General features: G+C 49.2%; 1 protein-coding gene across 1 annotated transcript in view; it reads right to left on the minus strand.

Moving 5' to 3' along the window:
* Positions 1-2,110: 2,110 nt before the first annotated feature.
* SCN10A (sodium voltage-gated channel alpha subunit 10) overlaps positions 2,111-20,093 on the minus strand; it is a gene marked incomplete at both ends in the record, with an annotated part of 91,047 nt that continues 73,064 nt past the window's right edge. Inside the window, 4 exons of the mRNA XM_080715868.1 lie at positions 2,111-3,372; positions 7,434-7,704; positions 15,551-15,651; positions 19,020-19,161. Coding sequence (XP_080571994.1) covers positions 2,111-3,372; positions 7,434-7,704; positions 15,551-15,651; positions 19,020-19,161 — 1,776 coding nt within the window. The remainder of the gene's footprint in view (positions 3,373-7,433; positions 7,705-15,550; positions 15,652-19,019; positions 19,162-20,093) is intronic.

Below are 20,093 nucleotides of genomic sequence, written 5' to 3' on the forward strand. Positions count from 1 at the left end.
TTTTGCATCTGTGGGAGCTGGTGGGACCCAAATAGCACCTTGAAAGCCTTTGGCCTCTGGTGGGTCAACAGTGAGAGAAAGGAGGGCAAGGCCTTAGATAACCTGCTTCCAAGAGGCACAGGAGATGGTCCAGCCTCTTGACTTTGCAATTGTGCCATTGGAAAGTCTTACAAGATGACCAACATGTTCACAGTGAATTGATCTGATCTTTGTGATGGTGCCCGAGAATGTCCTAAGAGTTCATACACAGCTGTCATTACGATTCTTTCTGACTATGTAGCCACATGACTCTTTGCTACCCTTTCATCTCAACACCCACGATGCGCATTTGGCCTGAACATACTCCTCTGACAATCCTTTCTCTGTTCACTGCATAAATCCAATTCAATATTTTTTTTTTTTTACGAAACTGGGGATCGAACACAGTACCTCTGAGCTACACCCCCAGCCCTATTTTTATTTTTAGATAGGGTCTCACTGCCGAGCCTGGTGGTGCACGCTTGTAATCCCAGTGCTTGGGAAGCTGAGACAGGAGGATCCCACAGGTTCAAAGCCAGCCTCAGCAACTTAGTGAGGCTCTCAGTGACTCAGTGAGACCCTGTTTCCATAGGTCTGGGAGTAGAGCCCAGAGGTAGAAAAGCCCCTGGATTCCACCCCCGGTACCATAAAAAAACAAAAACAAAAACAACAGCAGCAGCAAAAACAACAACAAAACAGGGCTCACTAAGTTGCTAAGACCAGTCTTGGACCTGTGAGCCTCCCATCTCACCCTCTTAAGTGCTAGGGTTATAGGTGTGAACCTCCACGCCTGGCTGCAATTTAACTTTTGGTACTTAACTCATTTTACCTCTTGTTCTTGAAGAATTGGCTGCCATGTAATCAGTAATTCATAACATTTGCAGTATGAAATGAAAAGAAATACTGGCCATACCTTTTATATACCAGCTCATCTTTCTCAAAATATCCCCCTTTTATCCTACTAATTACGGAGTTCTGGTCCTGGGGAAATATGAAAACCCTCCTTCTTAAATTCTGATTATAAGATATAAAGAGGCTCTGGAATATATCCCAAAGCTGCCTTGTTAGCTCGTAGTGGAAATATCCGGCCACTGGAGCGGAACGTTTTCCCATCTAGATGGAGCAGAGCACTACTGAGTTCTACAATACAAGATTTAGGGTCATGGAAAGCACCTGTTCTGTTTCCCATTCCCACCAATTTCCCACATGGGGAAACTGAGGTTTATAGGGAAAGAAGCTTGGCTCTGTCCAGCCAGACAATCTGTAGAAGAGTTAAGGTTAAAACCAGCCATGCCAGCTCCCAAGACAGTGCTCCCTCCTGCTCTACCCAGGCTAAGAACCTAAACGTGAGAAAGAAGTGACTCAAGGTACAGGTCAGAGCCAGGTGTGGTGGCGCACACTTGTAATCCCAGTACTGGGAAGGCTGAGACAGGAGGATCAAAAGTTCGTGGCCAGCCTCAGCTACTTAGTAAGGCCCTCCGAAACTTAGATCCTATTTCAAAATAAGATAATAAAATAGGGCTGGGGGTGTAGCTTGCAGGTAGAATGCCCCTGGCTTCTATCCCCAGTACCAAAAACAAAAAAAAGGTACAAGTTAGTATCATATAATTAAGAAAAAAATGATGCTTTGGATACAACATTAGTCTTGACATAAGTTTAAAAATATGAATTTTAATGGGTATCTCAAAGGTATTCCATGACAGAGATCACAGCTGTTACCCTGGATTGGAGAAGTTGTCCGGCATTTCTCAACATGCAGTCATGCAAAAATCCTAAATAACATTGCCATTCTCTACGGGATATTTCGAAGAAGATGACCTTAGACTTGTAGTAATGCCGACATGCCCTTGATGTGTCTGGTCCTGAGAAATTTGTCTTGGTAAGTAAATGAACCAGCGACCTTTTTATTTTTGTTTTAAGAGAACCCAGCGTCTGATATTGAAATTGAGAAGGGAAGCCAGAATGGAAGTACTCTTGGCTTCCGACTGCTGTTGGTAGGGGGCTTCTGCAAAGATGGCCAGTTCCGACGTTGTGACCGGTGACATGCATTGGTGGGTTATAGCTCTGTGCCATCGACAGAGGGCAGGGGTTGTCACGGCAGGTGGATATCAGGGCTGGATGTGTCCGGGGGAGCGTCCTCACTAGGGGTCAGGGAAGTCAGCTGCTTCCCCGTGGCTTCCTCTTCGTTTTGCATGGAGCTGGTGGCGCTCATGTTTGTTCCATCACTAAGACCTCTGGTGACACTGTCGTAGGACGGTGGGAAAGAGGTGGCAGATACACTTTGAGATCTGTCTGGGAGTTCACAATTTCCATTTGCCATAAATGCGTCAAAGCCTTCATCTGGGGGTGCTGCAGCCCCCTCCCCAGCCCTGGGAACCCCCGAGGGATTGGAGAGTGTCAAGGAGCGATACAGCATGTAGCTCCGGTAGGCCTTTTGAATGACGGTGGCCGAAACGTCCTCTTGCTTCCACCGAAGGGTGGTCGCTATTGGCTCATAGGACGCCTTGGAAAGGTTAGTTGCCATAAACTTCTCCTCCATACTTGCCTTCAGTGAATCCAGCTCCCCGGATTCTCCCAGCACATTCTTGGTGAAGGCAAACAGGATATCCAAGCAGTGGATCTTATCCCCTGGGACCAAGGGCAAGTCCATCTGGATGAGTGTATTCCGGTTGGGTTTGGGGATTCGCAGGGGGCCCGAGAGCGTGTCGGCAAAGTCCGACAGGGCCGAAAAGGTAATGAACTGGGTGGCCTCGGGGTCGAACTTCTCCCAGGTCTCGTAGAACATGTCGAAGTCGTCCTCACTCAGGGGCTCGGTGCTCTCCTCTGTGGCCACGTTGAAGTTCTCTAGAATCACCGCGATGTACATGTTGACCACGATGAGGAAGGAGATGATGATGTAGGTGGTGAAGAAGACGATGCCCACGGCCGGGCTGCCACAGTTCCCCCGGGAGCCGTTGCCGTTGGGCAGGTGGGGGTCGCAGTACGGGGGCCCCGTGTTGAGGATGGGGCTGAGGAGGCCGTCCCAGCCGGCCGACGTGGTGATCTGGAAGAGACACAGCATGCTGTTGGCGAAGGTTTGGAAGTTGAACATGTCGTCGATGCCCGCCTCCCACTTGACGTAGGCGAAGCTGGCCATGCCGAAGATGGAGTAGATGAACATGACCAGGAAGAGCAGCAGCCCGATGTTGAAGAGCGCGGGGAGGGACATCATGAGCGCGAAGAGCAGCGTGCGGATGCCCTTGGCCCCGCGGATGAGCCTGAGGATGCGGCCGATGCGGGCCAGGCGGATGACTCGGAAGAGCGTCGGGGAGAAGTAATTTTCCAGCGATGTAAGAATCGCAGAAAACACCAGACCTTTGGGAGAGGGGGGAATTATCTAATTAGTACCTCCAACCGTGAGCCCTGACGGAGTTGGCTGCGAGCACACTTCCTCATGTCTTCTGGGCAAAGCTTCCTCTTGGACATCTGTATTCAAGGACTCTGGGCCCCAGGAGCCTGGCACCGGCTCCCACTCAGAGTCCACTGTGTTAATCCTCTCTCTCTCTCTCACGCTGATCTGACCCTTTCTACCACACTCTCATCTTTCCCTCACCCCAAAAATCTTGCTGTTTGTCGACCTGCATGGTCAATGCTCTCTCTTCTGCAGCCTAGTGTGGCTGCAGTGACAGTAGTATGTTCTACATGCCCACAAGACTCCATTTCCAACATGACACGGGCCCCACTCTTCTCTGAGGGTGTGGCTGTTGGCCCTGCCTGTTCCTCCACGCTGGTCCTGGGCTGTGAGAAGGCTGGGACTTCCCCCTCTCCGCTCCTATGATTTATGTCCCTAGCTCCTGCTGGGAAAATTGACTCTGACCCTGGCACATGGTCCTGTAGATAATTGTATGGAGCCTGGTATTAATTATAAGGGGGGCTTGGAGTTGGGCAGCTTGCTGACAGCCCCAGCAGAAGGGCTTTGAACACCCAGCTGTCTGCATAATGGCTTCCATTTCTTTCTTTCATGTCCAGCTGGGTTTGAACTCTCTTAGGGCTTAGAGATACGCTTTTTTTAGGGTCAGAGACTGCCTTCAAATCTAGCTATGAGAGACACTGGAAAGATTAAGAATGTATCTATCGCACAGCCGGTATGAGACCTCAGATGAAGACTTTAGGAATGTGGTCCTGGGGCTCTGTGGAGGCTTTCTGGAAACAAAAGCCAGGCTTTTGGGGGGAAAGAGAATTTGAGGGATGTTAGTGACAAGCCATCACTCCTTGTACAGTTCCCCGGACCTTCCTTCTCTACCTGCCCTTTGTCAATGCATATTGGTATCTATATCATGTTGGAAAGAAAATGAGTGGGGATTTGAGAAGTTATTATAAGTTTGGATTATGAAATATTTATGAAAACAATTCCTCCTCCTCCTCTTCCTCCTCCTCCCCTCCTCCTCCTCCTTCTTCTTCTTCTTCTTCTTCTTCTTCTTCTTCTTCTTCTTCTTCTTCTTCTTCTTCTTCTTCTTCCTCCTCCTCCTCCTCCTCCTCCTCCTCCTCCTCCTCCTTCTTCTTCCCTCTTCCTCCTCCTCCTCCTCCTCCTCCTTCCCTTCCTCCTCCTTCTCTCTTCTCTCTTCTTTCTCTCTTCTCTCCCTCTCCCTCTCATACTGGAGATGCAACCCAGGGGCATTCTACCTCTGAGCTATACCCCTAGCCCTATTTTATCTTGAAACCAGATCTTGCTAAATTGCCGAGGGCCTCACTAAGCTGCTGACGCTGGTCTCACACTTGAGATTGTCCTGTCTCAGCCTCCCAGTTACTGGGACGGGCATGCAACACCACACCTAGGGGAAACTCTGCTCAGGGTTAACTAGGACATTTTGCCAATCATGTGAGTACATTACGTGTCTATATAGTCTGCAAAATTATTTTCTGCCAGACAACTGTTGACATCTTATTTTTCCCATGACCCCATTTCAGGAGAGAATAAGTTCCCTCATTTGTAACAATTTTATACTCAATATGTGTCTTTCTAATGGGCAGGAAGGAACCCTAAGTGGGAATGGGGGAAAGGTGGTCCTACCTGATCTCCAGCTCTCTGTGGGAGATTTCTGCCCAAGGAGGATGCTGCTGTGTGGGGTCATGGGAACTGGTAATTAACTTGTCCTCACACAGAACTAAGTGCTGAAGCTATACTTTGTTCTAAATTATTGAGATGGGAAGTTAGCTCAGCAAGCTCCCTTCTCTACTATAAAATCAAAATGGCCTTTTGTTTGACCTCACTTTGAAAGGCAGACAAAAAAGCAAAAGCAACCAACCACCAACAAAACTATGATACTAAATGAACTAAGACGAAGCAGGCAGATCTTACTTAAGTGTCCTTACCATCCAACAACTAGCTAGCTAACTAACCAGCCAACCAACAGCCAACCAAGGCTAAGGAAACTTTTGGAGGTAATGGATATATTTATGGCCTTAATTCCGCTGGTGGTTTTGGGGGCAGTGATTTATCTCTAAACAATTCAAGTTGTATACGTTAAATATATACAGATTTTTGTATGTCAATAAAATGTTTTCTAAAGAAAAAACAAACACACCGCAGCATCCATAGGAAACAAAAGAAAGCATAAGCAAAATTCAACCCGCAAAAGTAAATGCGACTCAAGGTTGTTTCAGCACCAGGGTAAGAAGATTGATCAAATGCTACCCAGTAGTATTTAGATGCTATTAGCTCTTGATAGTAAATCAATGGAAAATTAAATCTACAGCGATGTCCTGACGTGAAAAGTAAGCAAGTCAGGATATATCTGATCGGGATATATTTATAATGCAAAGAGAAGCTGGCGAGCTGGGATTTGGTTTCTCTCAAAAAAGCTAAACTTTGGCTAAACCACAAGAAGTCTAGAGACAGTCTCTTGGTTGTTGGGGAGAGGCAGCTAATTCATTAGAAGAACTTAGCATGAGCCCGGCATGGCGATACACACTTGTAACCCCAGGACTTAGGAGGCAGAGACAGGAGGATCGCGGGCCAGCCTCGGCAACTTTGTGAGACCCCGTTTCAAAAATAAATAAAATAAAATAAAATTAGTCTGGGAGTATATTTTAGGGGTAGAATGCCCTTAGGCTCAATTCTCAGTACCACAAAAACAAAAACAAAAGACTAGTATACCTTAAACCCAGTCTAAATTCTGCTCCACCCTCTATGAACTCTGTGACCTTGCATAACTTTCTTAATCTTTCAGGCCCAGTATTAAATGTATAAATGAGGACAACAACATCTTCATGGGGCTGTTATAAATTCTTAAAGCCTCGCCTAGTGCTTAGAACTCAGTGAGCTCTCAGTTCTGCAGCTCCATTCCCACCTTAGCCTCTGACACTAGTAATTTTCTCAGAACACCACTGTGCCCCTAATACTGGGCCTTTTGTTCAGTAACACCCAGGCTGGACTTCAGAGCTTTGATCTCTGGACAGGACCCCTCGACTTCCTGTTCCTAGTCTTCCCCAAGAAGACGGCTACCTAGACGTCTAACTCCACACCGTCAATTTAAGAGCCTCTTTCAAAGGATCTTCAAGTCTTTCCTAGCTCTGCCAGCACCTCACTCCCTTTCCCAGAAAATATTTTATGAGCCACTTAATCTAACATCATCCACCTCCTGCTTCAAGAAACCACAACGGTAGGCTCACAGGAAGTACCATCATTTTACCTTTTGAGGTTCTCAGAAGGGAGAATGTTCTAGCAACCAGATGTCCACCGTGTAGGTGAATGAAAACATCTCACTGCTGTATGCAGAAGACCCGTGAAGCCTCTTTATTGCACTCAGAAAGCATTCTAGGGTGTTTTATTTTATTTTGTGATTCTGGGGACTGAATGCAGGGGCATTCTACCACTGAGTAGTTATTATTATTATTATTGTTATTATTATTATTATTAATGTTATTTCTTCTTCCTCTTCCTCCTCATCCTTCTCCCTTCTCCTCTTCCTCCTTCTCCTCCTCTTCCTTCTCCCAGGGGCACTGTGCCTCCAAGCTACATTGCCAGCCCATTTTATTTTTTTTAATTTTTTTTTAATTTTTGGTGGTACTGGGGTTCCTGGAAGCCCTTCTACCTCCGGGCTACACTCCCAGACCTATTTTTACATTTTTATTTGGAAACAGGGTCTCTTAAGCCAGCGCGGCTGGCTTCGAACCTGCGCGATCCTCCTGTCTCTGCCTCCCAAGCGCGGGGATTACAAGCGTGCGCCACCACGCCCGGCCCATTTTATTTTTTTTATTTGGAAATAGGGTTTCACCAAGTTGTGGGGAGTCTCACAAAGTTGCTGAGGCTAGCTGTGAACCTGCAAGCCTCCCGTCTCAGCCTCCTGAGTATGGGGATTAAAGGCATGTACGTCTGTTGGTTGTTTGCAAAGAGTGGAGGTGGAGCTTCCCCAGCCCGGGGGGCGCACACTTACTCCCGATGGAGAGGACCACGACGATGAGGTCAAACACGTTCCAGCCGTTGGTGAAGTAGTACTGCCGTAGAGCGAACATCTTCAGGACACACTCGGCCGTGAAGACGGCCACGAAGAACTGGTTGATCCTGCCGAGGACCCTGGTCTTTTCCTCACTCTGCTCGTCCGTCTCCACCATCATAGTGATCATATTGAGGCAGATGAGGACCATGATGGTGATGTCGAAGGCTTGCCTGGTCACGATGTCGAAGACGAAGCCCTGGTACTTGTTCTGAGGGAACAAGAGGTGGTGGCGTCAGGGCCTCTGGGCCAACAGAAGCCAAACATCTGGAGGGCTGAGTTCTCCTTCGCTGAGTCTTAAAAGACTGTCTCCTTCTGTCTCCCTCACCCTCCACATCCACACAGAAGCCACGGCCTGTGCCCGCCCTGCCAGTCCCCCTTGTAGCTGGCTCTGCCCTGCTGCTCGGGCTCCGGTCCTCCGCACCTCTCCCAGCCCCTTGAAGTCGCCGGGTGCTTCCTCTGCCCTGGTCCCCGTGTGTTTATCCATCCGCACTGCACATCTGGTTCCCTCTCTTAGTCTGAATTCCTGTACTTCTGAGTACTCTGTCTTTCTTTTCTTTTTTTTTTTTTTTTCTTTTTTCTTTGCAGGTCTGGGGTTGGAACCCAGAGGCATTTGACCTCCGAGCTACACCCCCTGCCCATTTTTTTTTTTTGAAACAGGGTCTCACTGAGTTGCAAAGGGCCTCACTAAGTAGCTGAGGCTGTCCGCGAACCGCGATCCTCCTGTCTCAGCCTCCCGAATGCTGGGATGACAAGCGTGCGCCACCACGCCCGGCTCTCTGCCTGTCTTTCTGAGAGGAGTGTGGAGGAACTGTTCTAAGTCTAAAAAGGGCTGGCTAAAGGATTGATAAGCTTCTTGCTGGCTTTGGCAGCAGGCTGCTCTCTTGAGGGAACCGCAGGCAGCGACCTCGGTGAGTCTCTGCTATCCGCTACGTCCCTCGGTTCTGTAATGGTTGCGATTTGCTTTGCTGAAGGACGGGAGGCTGCCCTGGGGAGGAAGCTGAAGGCCACGATCTCTGATGACCTCACAGATCTGCCAGACAGAAACTTACCTTCTAGAATATTCCTCACACAGCGCCCGGCTCCTATAGCTAGAGACGGACAAGAACCTGATGACCTGCTCATAGCCTTGTGAACGTGAAGCGAAGGGAGGCGCTGAGTTTCTCTGGGGCAGTTGGCTCTCACGCCTTCACCCTCTCACCTCCTTGAGACCAGGAATAAAGTCTCCAGGGCATTGTTTCATCGCACCCTCCCGGGCACTGCTGGTGCAGAGCCTGGTAGAGGGGGACTAGGGGTTGAATTGGGACCATTTTGATCCTGAGCTATACCCCCAGCCCTTTTTACCTTTACATTTTGAAAGAGGGTCTCGCTAAGTTGCTGAGGGGCTTGCTGATTTGCTGGGGCTAGTCTCAAACCCGCAATCCTGCAATCTCGGTCTCCCAAGCACTGGGATGGCAGGCGTGTGCCACCCAGCCCGGCCTGAGGCTCACCTCTCCTAAGCCCACGCTTAACCACGCTGCACACACAGGCCGGCCCACAGTCTTCACAGCCAGCCCGAGTCCTAGCACTTCATTCTACATCTACACTTCTGTGTGAGGCAATGCGCTTTGGGAGGATGCCACCTCGGCGTCTCTACTCTGCGTTCCTGTCCTGCCCTGCGCATTGCGAGAGTTCAAGAGCTGCTTGTAGGGTTACTGATGCGAGCTACTTTGCGGAGTAGAACGTCAAGGGCCACGCTGGGACTGATTCCTGGAAAAGTTCTCTGAAGAGAACATGGCCGGGGCTCTGTCGGAGTCTAAACAAAAGCAGGCTTAGGGGGCAGGGGGCAGGAGGCAGGCTTCGGTTGGTGGCATTCTCGGAGGGAGGTAGAGTGGCCCCAAGAGCCAACCGCTCATTTGTAGCCGGTTCTTTTTATGGCCTTAAAAAAAAAAGTCCCTGGTGTGGCCCTCCGATCTTTCTTGTGGGTATTAGCATCTTAAGGCTCTGGGAGTTCCTAATCCGCCCCCATCTCCATCCTTCCCCTTCTACCAAGTCCTTCTCCTGACCTGTGTGGTGCGCACCTGCCTTGATCAATAAACATCATCTCCAGTGCACAGGCTGCCCACCCACCCACATCCCTGAGGCTGGGGGTCAGGCCTGGGGTCCCCCTTGGCCCCCACGGTCCGTCCAGACCTGTCCTCTCCTCTCCCTTGAAGCTTGTGCCCACCAGCTGGCCCACCTTCCTCTCATCAGCTCTCACCAGCCTCCTGGTCCCTTTGCTCCAGTGTAGACCTATCTGGTTCTTGGCCATATCGCCCACTCTTGGCTATTATCCCAGGCATCCTAACGTCCATGTAAGCAACTCAGGCCCGCACTTCCCTAGGTGATTTCTTTTTTTATTTTTTTTGAAGATTTAAAGAAGTTCATTAGAAAGATAGAAATACAGAAAATAGAAATACAGCTCCATACCAGACTGGCATGGAGGGGTGACTCGAAATGAATAATACACCCCCTAGGTGATTTCTAATGATTTAGTTTTCCTTTTTCTTTTTGGGTGTGGTGCTGGGGGTGGAACCCAGAGGTGTTCTGCATCTGAGCTACACCCCTGGTCCTACTTTTTCTTTTTCTTTTGAAACAGGGTCTCACTAAGTTGCAGAGGGCCTCACCAAGTTTCTCAGTCTGCCCTCAAACCTGCCCTCCTCCTGTCTCAGCCTGCCGAGGACTGGGATCACAGGTGTGAGCCACCGTGCCCGGCTACTTTTTCCCTGATTTAAAGCAAAACCTTCCTGAGCCTCCCATCTCCCTCCAACTACTACTCCAGGTCTCTCCTCGTTTCCGCAGCAGAGTTTTTTGAAAGAGCCGTGTACTGTCGCTGTCTCTGTTCCCGTCTCCACCCGCTCCCTCAGAGCTTCTGTCCTGTCCCACCGCTGAAGCGATCACTGAAGACCTCCAGGATGCTGCGCGGCAGGAGGGCTGTTCACCGTGCGCCCTCCACCCCAGACTCTCTCCTCCACTCCTTCCCAGCGCCTCTCCTTGCCTCTTGGGCTGCTCTGCTTTATCTCCTTCATCTACTTGTAGATATTAGAGTTCTTCAAGACTCTAGACACCCTTTGCCTTCCTTGCCCAATCCCGTGGCAACTTTTCCAGCCTGTGAATTAACATGTGTGGAGTTTCTGCCAAGTATTCGCCTTGGTTGTGAGCTTGTCCCTCCCTCCCTCCCTCCCTCCCTCCCTCCCTCCCTGTACTGGAGCTTGGACCCAGGGACATTCAATCTCTATACTCTCAGCCCTTTTTAGTTTTTACTTTTTGCAGTACTGGGGATGGGACCCAGGGGCATTCTACCTCTGAGCTACAACCCCGGCCCTATTTTTTTATCTTTATTTTGAAACAGGGTCTCACTGAGTTGCAAAGGGCCTCACTAAGTAGCCGAGGCTGGCCGCGAATCGCGATCCTCCTGTCTCAGCCTCCCGAATGCTGGGATTACAAGCATGAGTCACCACACCTGGTTTATTAAAAAATTTTTTTTTGTGTGTGTGTGTGGTACTGGGGGTGGAACTCAGGGGTTTTCTACCTCCGAGCTATACTCCCAGACCTATTTTTTAATTTTTACCTGGAAACAGGGTCTCACTAAGTTGCTGAGAGCCTTACTAAGTAGCTGAGGCTGGCTTCGAAACTGTGCGATCCTCCTGTCTCAGCCTCCCAAGCGCTGGCTGGGATTACAAGTGTGCGCCACCACGCCCGGCTTGTTTTTTTTTATTTTGAAACAGGGTCTCACTAAGTTGTTGAGGCTGGCCTCAAATTCGCCATCCTCCTGTCTCAGCTTCCTAAATGCTGGGATTACAGGTGTGGCTTGGGCTTGTAGTTTCCACGCTGGTAAGGACTTACTCCTTATTGCTTCCTATTCTATTGCGAGTGTCTGTGCTGTGCTTGGCAGAAAAGCAACTGAGGATAAAAGGAAGATAGAATGGGCAGTTCTGAATTAAGCACACCTCAAAGTCTCAAAGCCACACTGCCTGTTAGCTTAGAGCACATTTACTTCTAAGCTGGGTGTGGTGGTGCACGCCTGTCATTCCAGGCTGAGGTAGGAGGATCCTGGGAGGGTGAGATAGAAGGATCACAGGTTTGCGTACAGCCTCAGCAGTCAATGTAGTGAGATTCTCAGCAACCCTGTTTCAAAAAAAAAAAGTAAAAAAAAGTTGGGGGGTGTAGCTTGGAGGAAGGCTGCCCCTGGGTTCAATCCCCAGCATCACAAAAATTAAAATAAATAAAAATAAATAAGTAAAAACAAATAATAAATAAATAAAACAAGTAATAAATAAAAACAAATAATAAATAAAAACAAATAAGTAAGAAAGGGCTGGGGGTGTAGCTTGGAGGTAGAATGCCCCCTGGGTTCAATCCCCAGTATCACAAAAAATAAGATAAATAAAAATAAATAAAAACAAATAAGTAAGGAAGGGCTGGGGGTGTAGCTTGGAGGTAGAATGCCCACGAGTTAATCTCTACTACCAAAAAAATTTTTTTTACCTTATACCATCGGTATGAGGAGCTTCTGAGCAGGCTGAATATGATGAGACCTCTGCTTCGTGGCAGGGGCCAGCTGCCGCCCTGCTGGGTTAGAGCAAAGACTCCCACCCCAGTGGGCCTGGCTCCAGGCAGGACTGCTGGCTCACAGCGTCCCCGGGCTGGGAGGATAATGGCCCAGTCACTATCTTATTTTATCACTGAGGCCACTGCAGAAACTAGAGGTTCATTCATGGCCACATGACTTCTAATTAAACAGATCAGGCGCCCTCTGAGTGTCTGGACATCCCGCCTTCAGGGCATAGCCTGAGGGCAGACGTTGGCATCTTTGTGACGTTCAAGACAGGAGGGGAAATTGATGGTGGGGCACGTTACAGTCTATCATTTTTCTCTAAAGTGAAATATGTGGCCTGGGCGTAGTGGCACACACTTGTAATCCCTGCACTTGGGAGGCGGAGACAGGAGGATCACGCAGGTTTGAAGCCAGCCGTGTTGGCTTAAGAGACCCTGTTTCCAAAGAAAGTATAAAAAATAGGTCTGGGAGTGTAGCCCGGAGGTAGAAGGGTTCCATCCCCAATACCACCAAAAAAAAATTTAAAAAAGTGAAACCTGCTTTTAGTGATCTCCAGAGCAGAGAACGTTACACAATCCAACCTCCCAGCCTTCTGGAATCCTTACCCTTTGCTGCAGATGCAACAAGATTCAGAACCGGGGCTTCTCCAGAGGCGAGGGGGGACATGCCTGTGCTTGTGTTGGAGGTCCCTGTGTGGTACTGGGCTAGCTCACCCACACGTCTGGAGGGCAGAACTCCTGGGTCAGAGCTCTGCTTATCTAACCAGCTTGGCCTGTGGGGGCTCCCCAGGGGGGACGGTGAACATTCTAGAACTGTAGTCCAGAAGAAGCTGGGCCCAGGAAGATGGGTTCTGAGGTTCTTAGATGGAGTGGGAATTCCATTTTTCCGCCCTTCGGATTTATTTCTTGGTTCTAGACTCTATGGAGGATAGAGAACTGGGCTGGGGGCTGGGACTCTGCCTGCCACATGGCGGCTGGCCAGGGGGTTAGGATGTGCCAAGACCTCCGGGCCTGGAGACCAGCCATCTCCCGCTGCTGGTTTCCCTACAATTTTAGAGCTTTGCCTAAATGTTCCAGCCTTGCCTCAGCTTTGCTAGACCAGGGAACAAGTCGAGAGGAAATGTTGAGCCCAGCCAACGAGATTCAAGTTTGGGGCTGGAGGAGGAGCAGCCTGAAACTTATTAAGAAGCAAGCTGTCCTGGCCTTTACCAGTGGCTAGATTGACGCTGAATTCACAGTTAACCAGAGTCCTGTGCTAAGGGGCAAACCTGGGAAAATCTCCAAGGTTTTTAGTACACCCCCACACACATACACACCACTCAGCCAACATCCCAACTTCTTAATAAGTTTCAGGTTGCTTCTCCTATAGCCCCAGACTTGAATCTCATTGGCTGGGCTCCACCTTTCCTCTACACTTAAACCAAACTTGAATCTCATTGGCTGGGCTCCACCTTTCCTCTACACTTAAACCAAACTTGAATCTCATTGGCTGGGCTCCACCTTTCCTCTACACTTAAACCAAACTTGAATCTCATTGGCTGGGCTCCACCTTTCCTCTACACTTAAACATTATGAGTCTCTTCCTGCCCAATGACCTTCACACTTTTGCCCAGGTTCATTCAAGGCATCCAGATCTGGTAGAAGCTGTGGGAGGAACACTCTGCCCCCAGAGAAGACTGGATCTTCTATCCCTCCCCGATGTAACACTTCTCATCAGCATCCAGAAGAGAAAGAAATCCAGAATCCAGAAATTGATCAAAAGTACACTTATGACCACAACTTCCAAACAGAGCAGATGAGAAGTCCTACGTCCACCTCCCTCCTGTAAATGCTTCTGAGACTCTGTGCTCACTAAATGTAGAGAAGCCTATGTTAAGTATCACTCCTTGACTTAGAAATCCCAGCACCTTGGCCAGTGTAAGGAATCTCTCCCGAATTCCTCTAGGGAAAGGCCCGTTTCTTTGTTGAAGGTCCTAAGGCTTGGCCCTTGTGCAGGGAGGGTCAAGGGCACTGTGCCATGGGAGGGACCTGCAGTTTCTTCTTAAATGCTGCACCTTAGCCACAGAAAGGGGATGCAGAATGCCAATCTCATTCACTGTAGTGGATGGCTCAGAAATTCCTCGAAGAGATTCATCTGTCATTTCTGACACATCAACATCTTCACCCTTACACCTGTTTACCCACTCCCAACATGTGCCAGTATGGGGAATGACCTAGGAAGATTTGGGAAAGCTCTGATTATTAATATATTTCAAAAGAAAATAATTGGTATATTTCAAAATAGTTGTGTCAAAATGGAGGCAGACATGGATAAAGAAAGGGCTTGGTTTCCGCCTAACAACAGGCGGCTATTCCAGTGTAAATCAACCTAGCTCAAAGTACTTAACAAGTCAATAGAGGAGAGCTGGGGCTTCCTCTTTCTAAAGACAGATCTACATGATCTAGGGGGGATGGGGCAGGGTTTGACCTTGCCCTTTATGAAAGGAGACACCTTGCAAGGGGAGGTACCTTACAGGGACGTTCACTACGTCAAACAAGATGGAGGTCATGGGTATAAAAAGTCCGGTCCACATGTATGCCCTTTGGTGTACTCATTCGAGTCATCCCCTCATGCCATCTTGGCATGGGGCTGTATTTCTATTTTCTGTATTTCTATCTTTCTAATAAACTTCTTTAAATCTTCAGCAGCTGTCCAAGCGATAAATACTTATTCTTAGCTTAGGACAAGAATCCACGGGTTTTTCTGTTTGTCTGTGTGTCTGGTGGGGGGGGGGTTACTTCACACACACACCACGCACATTTCCCCCCCAACCTATTCCCGCAACAAACAGGGGTGCCATCTGGGGCCACCCAGAGTTTTGAGCTTTCCATCTTCTGGCAGAGGGTGGTTTGGGTGGAGCACGTGAAAGAGGAGTAAAGGAACCTGTCTCTTGAGGTCTTAAGGAAGAAGGGATCCAAGTGGAGTCTGGCTCTAATTCCTGGCCAATCTTTAAGTTTCGGAACGGATCAATTTTAGTTCCTGCTGCTGTGCGATGACCAGGACTGCATCTTGGGTACCAGTGGAGGAGGGCTTGGGCCATTTTCTCTCTAGCCCACCTGAAGGTGTGAGGTGGGATGGAGGGCTAGACTGAGATACACTGCAGTCTAGATGATAACCACAATAGTGTTTCATCTCTGGGCTCTCACCACCCTCATATCATTTAGTCTAATCTGTCTCTAAGTCCGTGCTCGAAAGCCTAAAATTGCTGGGGAACTCCCCACTTCCCCAGACAGATTTATTTGAAGCATATATGGGAGTTGTTCTTTGAAATCCAAAAATGCAGAGTTGCAATATCAAACGTCTTTACCCTTGGGCCTGGGAACACTCATGATTGAACTCGACCCAGATCTCCTCCTCCACAGCCTGCACTGGCCAGGCCCCTCCCCGCCACAGGCGTACACTGTATTCACACACACACTGCTAAGGAAGGTCTGGGGCTCACCAGCGGCCGTGGGATAGGCTTCTGGGGCTTCTTGGAGCCCAGCTTCTTCATGGCATTGTAGTACTTCTTCTGCTCCTCTGTCATGAAGATGTCCTGGCCCCCTAAGTGCAGGAGAGGACCACACTGCTGTTATTAAAGTAACGGGATCCCCCAGGGATGGGAAGGACCATATCAGCCTTCCCCTCTCCTCTGTGAAAGGCACGCCAAGCCTAGGATTGAGGAGAGCCTTGCTTGGGCGCCGCTACCCATGACAGAGTGATTGGACTGGGATTATCTCTGGATCCCTGTCTGGGTCTCTGAAGCAAAGCTGGCTTCTCTTCTGCAGGAATTCAGAGATGCTGGCCTGGACAGAAGGTGGGAGGGTTCAGGGCCAGGACCCAAGAAGATACATTCCAGTTCAGATCTGAGCCCTGGCCGCAGCCTGCTCACTACAGCCAAATCCAGTGGGCTTCTAGAGTTATGGTCCCTAAGTGTGTCTGGAATAAGGACTCCAGGACCCAAGGCCTTCGAGCAGTTTTTGGAGAGGAGATGGTGATGACTGTTACTGCTTTATCCTTGGGTCTCTGATCTTTGAGGGGCCTTGGTGATTTTCATGGGGCCTGCCAGTGCACTGGTCTCTGTTACAGTGCCAGGTACTGTATTGATTGAAGACGCCTTTTCCCCTTAAGATTGAAGCAATAATAAATGCTAGCGAGGATGTGGGACACAGGACCTCTTATATGCTGTTGGTGGGATTGTACATTAGTACAACCCTTATGGAGATTCATATGAAGATTCTTCAAAAGACCAGAGAAGGAACCACCATACGATCCAGTCACACCACTCCTCGGTGTCTTTCAAAAGAACTAGAGTTAGAATACTCTAGCGATACACTCATACTCGTGCACAGCAGCACAATTCACAACTGCCAAGTGTTGGAGCCAACCCGGGCATCCATCAACAGATGAACAGGAGATGGGGTCTGTACACACACTGGACTTTCACTCCGCCATAAAGATGAACAGAATTATGTCACTGGCAGGAAAATGGATGGAATTAGGAAGCGTTACGTTAAGTGAGATCAGCCGGTCTCAGAAGGCCAAGGTTCCTACACTTTCTCTCATATGTGGGAGTTAGAACATGGGAAAATGGGAGACCAGGAGAAGAGTAGAAGGGCCGGGGAGGGCGGTGGGAAGGGGAAATGAGGCTCGTGGAAGGAAACGGTAATAATAAAGTTACGTCCAAACATGAAGATGTCACTACTAACCTCACTAACATGGTCGGGGCGGGGAGGGTGAAGCAGAGTGGGTTATGGAGGGAAACACGCTAAAGGGTACATGCGTGTATTTATGCTTCACTTTGAACCTCACTGGGATGTATAATTACAATGCACCAAGGGGGGAAAAATATATATATATATATATATATATATATATATGACTGGGTGTGCTGGGGCGTGGTGGCGCACGATCTTGTAATCCCCGCACTTGGGAGGCTGAGACAGGAGGATCGCATAGGTTTGAAGCCGGCCTCAGCTGGCTTAAGAGACCCTGTTTCCAAATAAAAAAATATATAAAATAGGTCTGAGAGTGTAGGTAGAAGTCTCCTGGGTTCCATCCCCAGTACCACCAAAAAAATAAAAAATAAAAAAAAATAGCCTGGGTGTTAGTTTTCTGCCTCCCGTCTTTCACTTCCTGACATAAGTCGAAGCCCATTTCAACAGCATGGTCACAGAACTGGGTCTGTGGATACCGGGGGAAGGGGCTGAGGTCTGTGGGGGCAAGAGAGGAGGGTTTAGAAGGTGTGTGGACACGGCTGGGTGGCACACACCTGTAATCCTAGTACTGGGGAGGCTAAGACAGGAGAATCACAGATTCAAGGCCAGCGTCAGCAACCTAGTAAGGCCCTCTGCAGCTTAAGGAGACCCTGTTTCAAATTAAAATAGAGTTGAGGGGTGTAGCTTGGAGGTAGAATTCCCCTGGGTTCAATTCCTAGTAACACACACACACACACACACACACACACACACACACACACACGGAAAAAAGGAAGAAGGGAGGAGAGAGGAAGAAAGAAAGGAAGGAAGGAAAGAAGAAAGTAAGAGAAAGAAAGAAAGGAAGAAAGAGAGAAAGAAGGAAAGAAGGAAAATATAGGAAGGACAAAAAAATTTTGGACACCGAAGGCTTCCTGGGAGGGATGACTTGGTGAGGAGCAGGTGAGCCCTGGGTAGGGCCATGCTGAGGATTCTGGGCAGGGAGGTGTGGGTGCAGTTTCTTGCCCCAGACCCGTCACTGGCTCTTCTTGCTCTATCACCAGCATGGCCAGCTCAGCCTCTGGGCCTCAGGTTCCTCATCTGCTTAGATATACTGGTGCCCCTACAGTGGTCAGCACTGTCCTGCTGAAACCCTCCAGGTCTCTAAGACCTCTGCTGCCCTCTTATAACACCGGGGACCCTTGGCTGAGGATTTCCCACAGGTGGGTTGTCTAACTCACTCGACATATATTTTATCAAATTTGCATTAAAAATATTTGGTGTTGGGGATTGAACGTGTGCTCCACCACTAAGCTTCACCACAGCCCTCTATATTCCAAGTTATAGCAGTCACTCTTGGCACCCAGTGCCCACTATGTGTTCAGCTCCAAACTTGGCACTCTTCATATAAGGTTTTATATGAATCCTGTTAGCAGGGATTAGCTCCATCAAATGGATGAGAAAACTGAGACCCAGGGAGGCTCAAGGGATTGCCGGCATCACCCCCACCCCCAGCTGATGATCAAGACAGGAATGGAAACCCAGTGTTTGTGATGCCCAAAGACACATTATGCCACGTGACTCGGCCGTGGGACCCCTTTTCTCTCTGGAGTCCAGTTTGTACACCTCTAAAATGGCGGGCTCTCTACCTCGGAGGGACAGAGGGCACTGAATGAAAGGGTGGCAGGAAAGCACGGTGTACCTCAAACACCCTCAGATTCTACTACATGATTAATCTGGGTTCGGTTCCTATTAATCTGAGTCTGACCCCACGGAGGCTAGAGTCTTCCTCCCCGAGCCCAGGAGGGCCGGGGTTCTGCGGACTGCTGGCCCTTCCTGAGCTGTACTGACTGAGTCCTTTGGGGTCAGAGCTTCTAACGGGCCAGGGAGCCCCTTCTTTTCCCACCCGTGTTTCCATTCCAGACACACGTGGGTCCAGCTGGGAAGATGGAGGTCTCTCGAGGAAGGACGATGGGAACCCAGGGCAGGGATACGGATGGCGGTCCATCTCAGACAGGGAGGGGAATGTGCTTTTCCCAAGCAGAAGCAGCAGCAGCAGCCTCTGGCACTAGAAGGGGGTGAAGATGCGTCCGTGAGGCGAAGGTCAACCTGGTGCTCAGGGCTCCACTGAGGCTCTGGGCTGGGAGTGGAGGACTGGGGCGGGATGCTAGCTTCGAGGTCAGGAGGAGCAGAAGATTTGCCATGATGGCAGAACCCCCACCCCACCCCAAGTGCAACTTATCTTTTTTTTCTGTTGATTGAAGTTGTCGATTATGACCCCAACAAAGAGATTCAGTGTGAAGAAGCCACCAAAAATGATGAAGATGACAAAGTACAGGTACATGTAGAGGTTGTCCTCCCACTTGGGCTGGCTGTTGACCTGTGACAGGAGAGTCTTAGCCTCAGTCTCCCCATGGCAGGGACCACCCCGTGCCAGGGACCTGGGTGCCAATCATTTAGCCCAGGGGGCAGGACTGAGGGAGTGGGGGAGAAGGAAAGCTAATAAAGGGGGCATTTGTTAAGCAGGCGACCGGGGCTCGCTCCTGTCCCACCAAGGGACAGGGAAGCCACTTATCAGGGAGGGTTGCCCCCGGGGACATGTTCCACTGTCCTTAGGGGAGAAGCTGTGGTGCACGCTCAGAAGCACTAAAGAGAGGAGAGAGAGTGAAGGAGAGAGAGAGAGGAAAGAGGGAGGAGAGAGAAAGAGAGAGAGAGAGAGAGAGAGAGAGAGAGAGAGAGAGAGAGAGAGAAGAGAAAAAGAGAGGGAAAGAGAAGAGAGAGAAAGAGAGGAGAGAGAAAGAGAGAGAGGAGAGAGAAAGAGAGGGAAAGAGAAGAGAAAGAGAGAGGAGAGAGGAGAGAAAGAGAGGGAAAGAGAAGAGAGAGAAAGAGAGGGAAAGAGAAGAGAGAGAAAGAAAGAGAGGAGAGAGTGAAGGAGAGAGAGAGAGAGGAGAGGAGAGAGAGAGGAGAGAGAAAGGAGAAAGAGAAAGGAGAGAGAGGAGGGAGGAAGAGAGAGAGGAGAGAGGAGAGAGAAAGAGGGAAAGAGAAGAGAGAGAAAGAGAGAGGAGATAAAGAAAGAAGAGAGAGGAGAGGGGGAGAGAGAGAAGAGAAAGAGAGGGAAAGAGAAGAGTGAAAGAAAGAGGAGAGGGAAAGAAAGAGGGAAAGAGTGGAGAAAGAGAAAGAGAAAGAGGGAAAGAGGAGAAAGGAGAAAGAAAAAGATTATATATATAATATATATATATGGAGAGAGAGAGAGAGAGAGAGAGTGTTTTCTCGAGAAGCCCCAGGAGTGCTCAGGGAAGGGAAGCAGGGTAG

Source organism: Muscardinus avellanarius, assembly GCF_963383645.1.
Source record: "Muscardinus avellanarius genome assembly, chromosome: 18".
NCBI lineage: Eukaryota > Metazoa > Chordata > Mammalia > Rodentia > Gliridae > Muscardinus > Muscardinus avellanarius.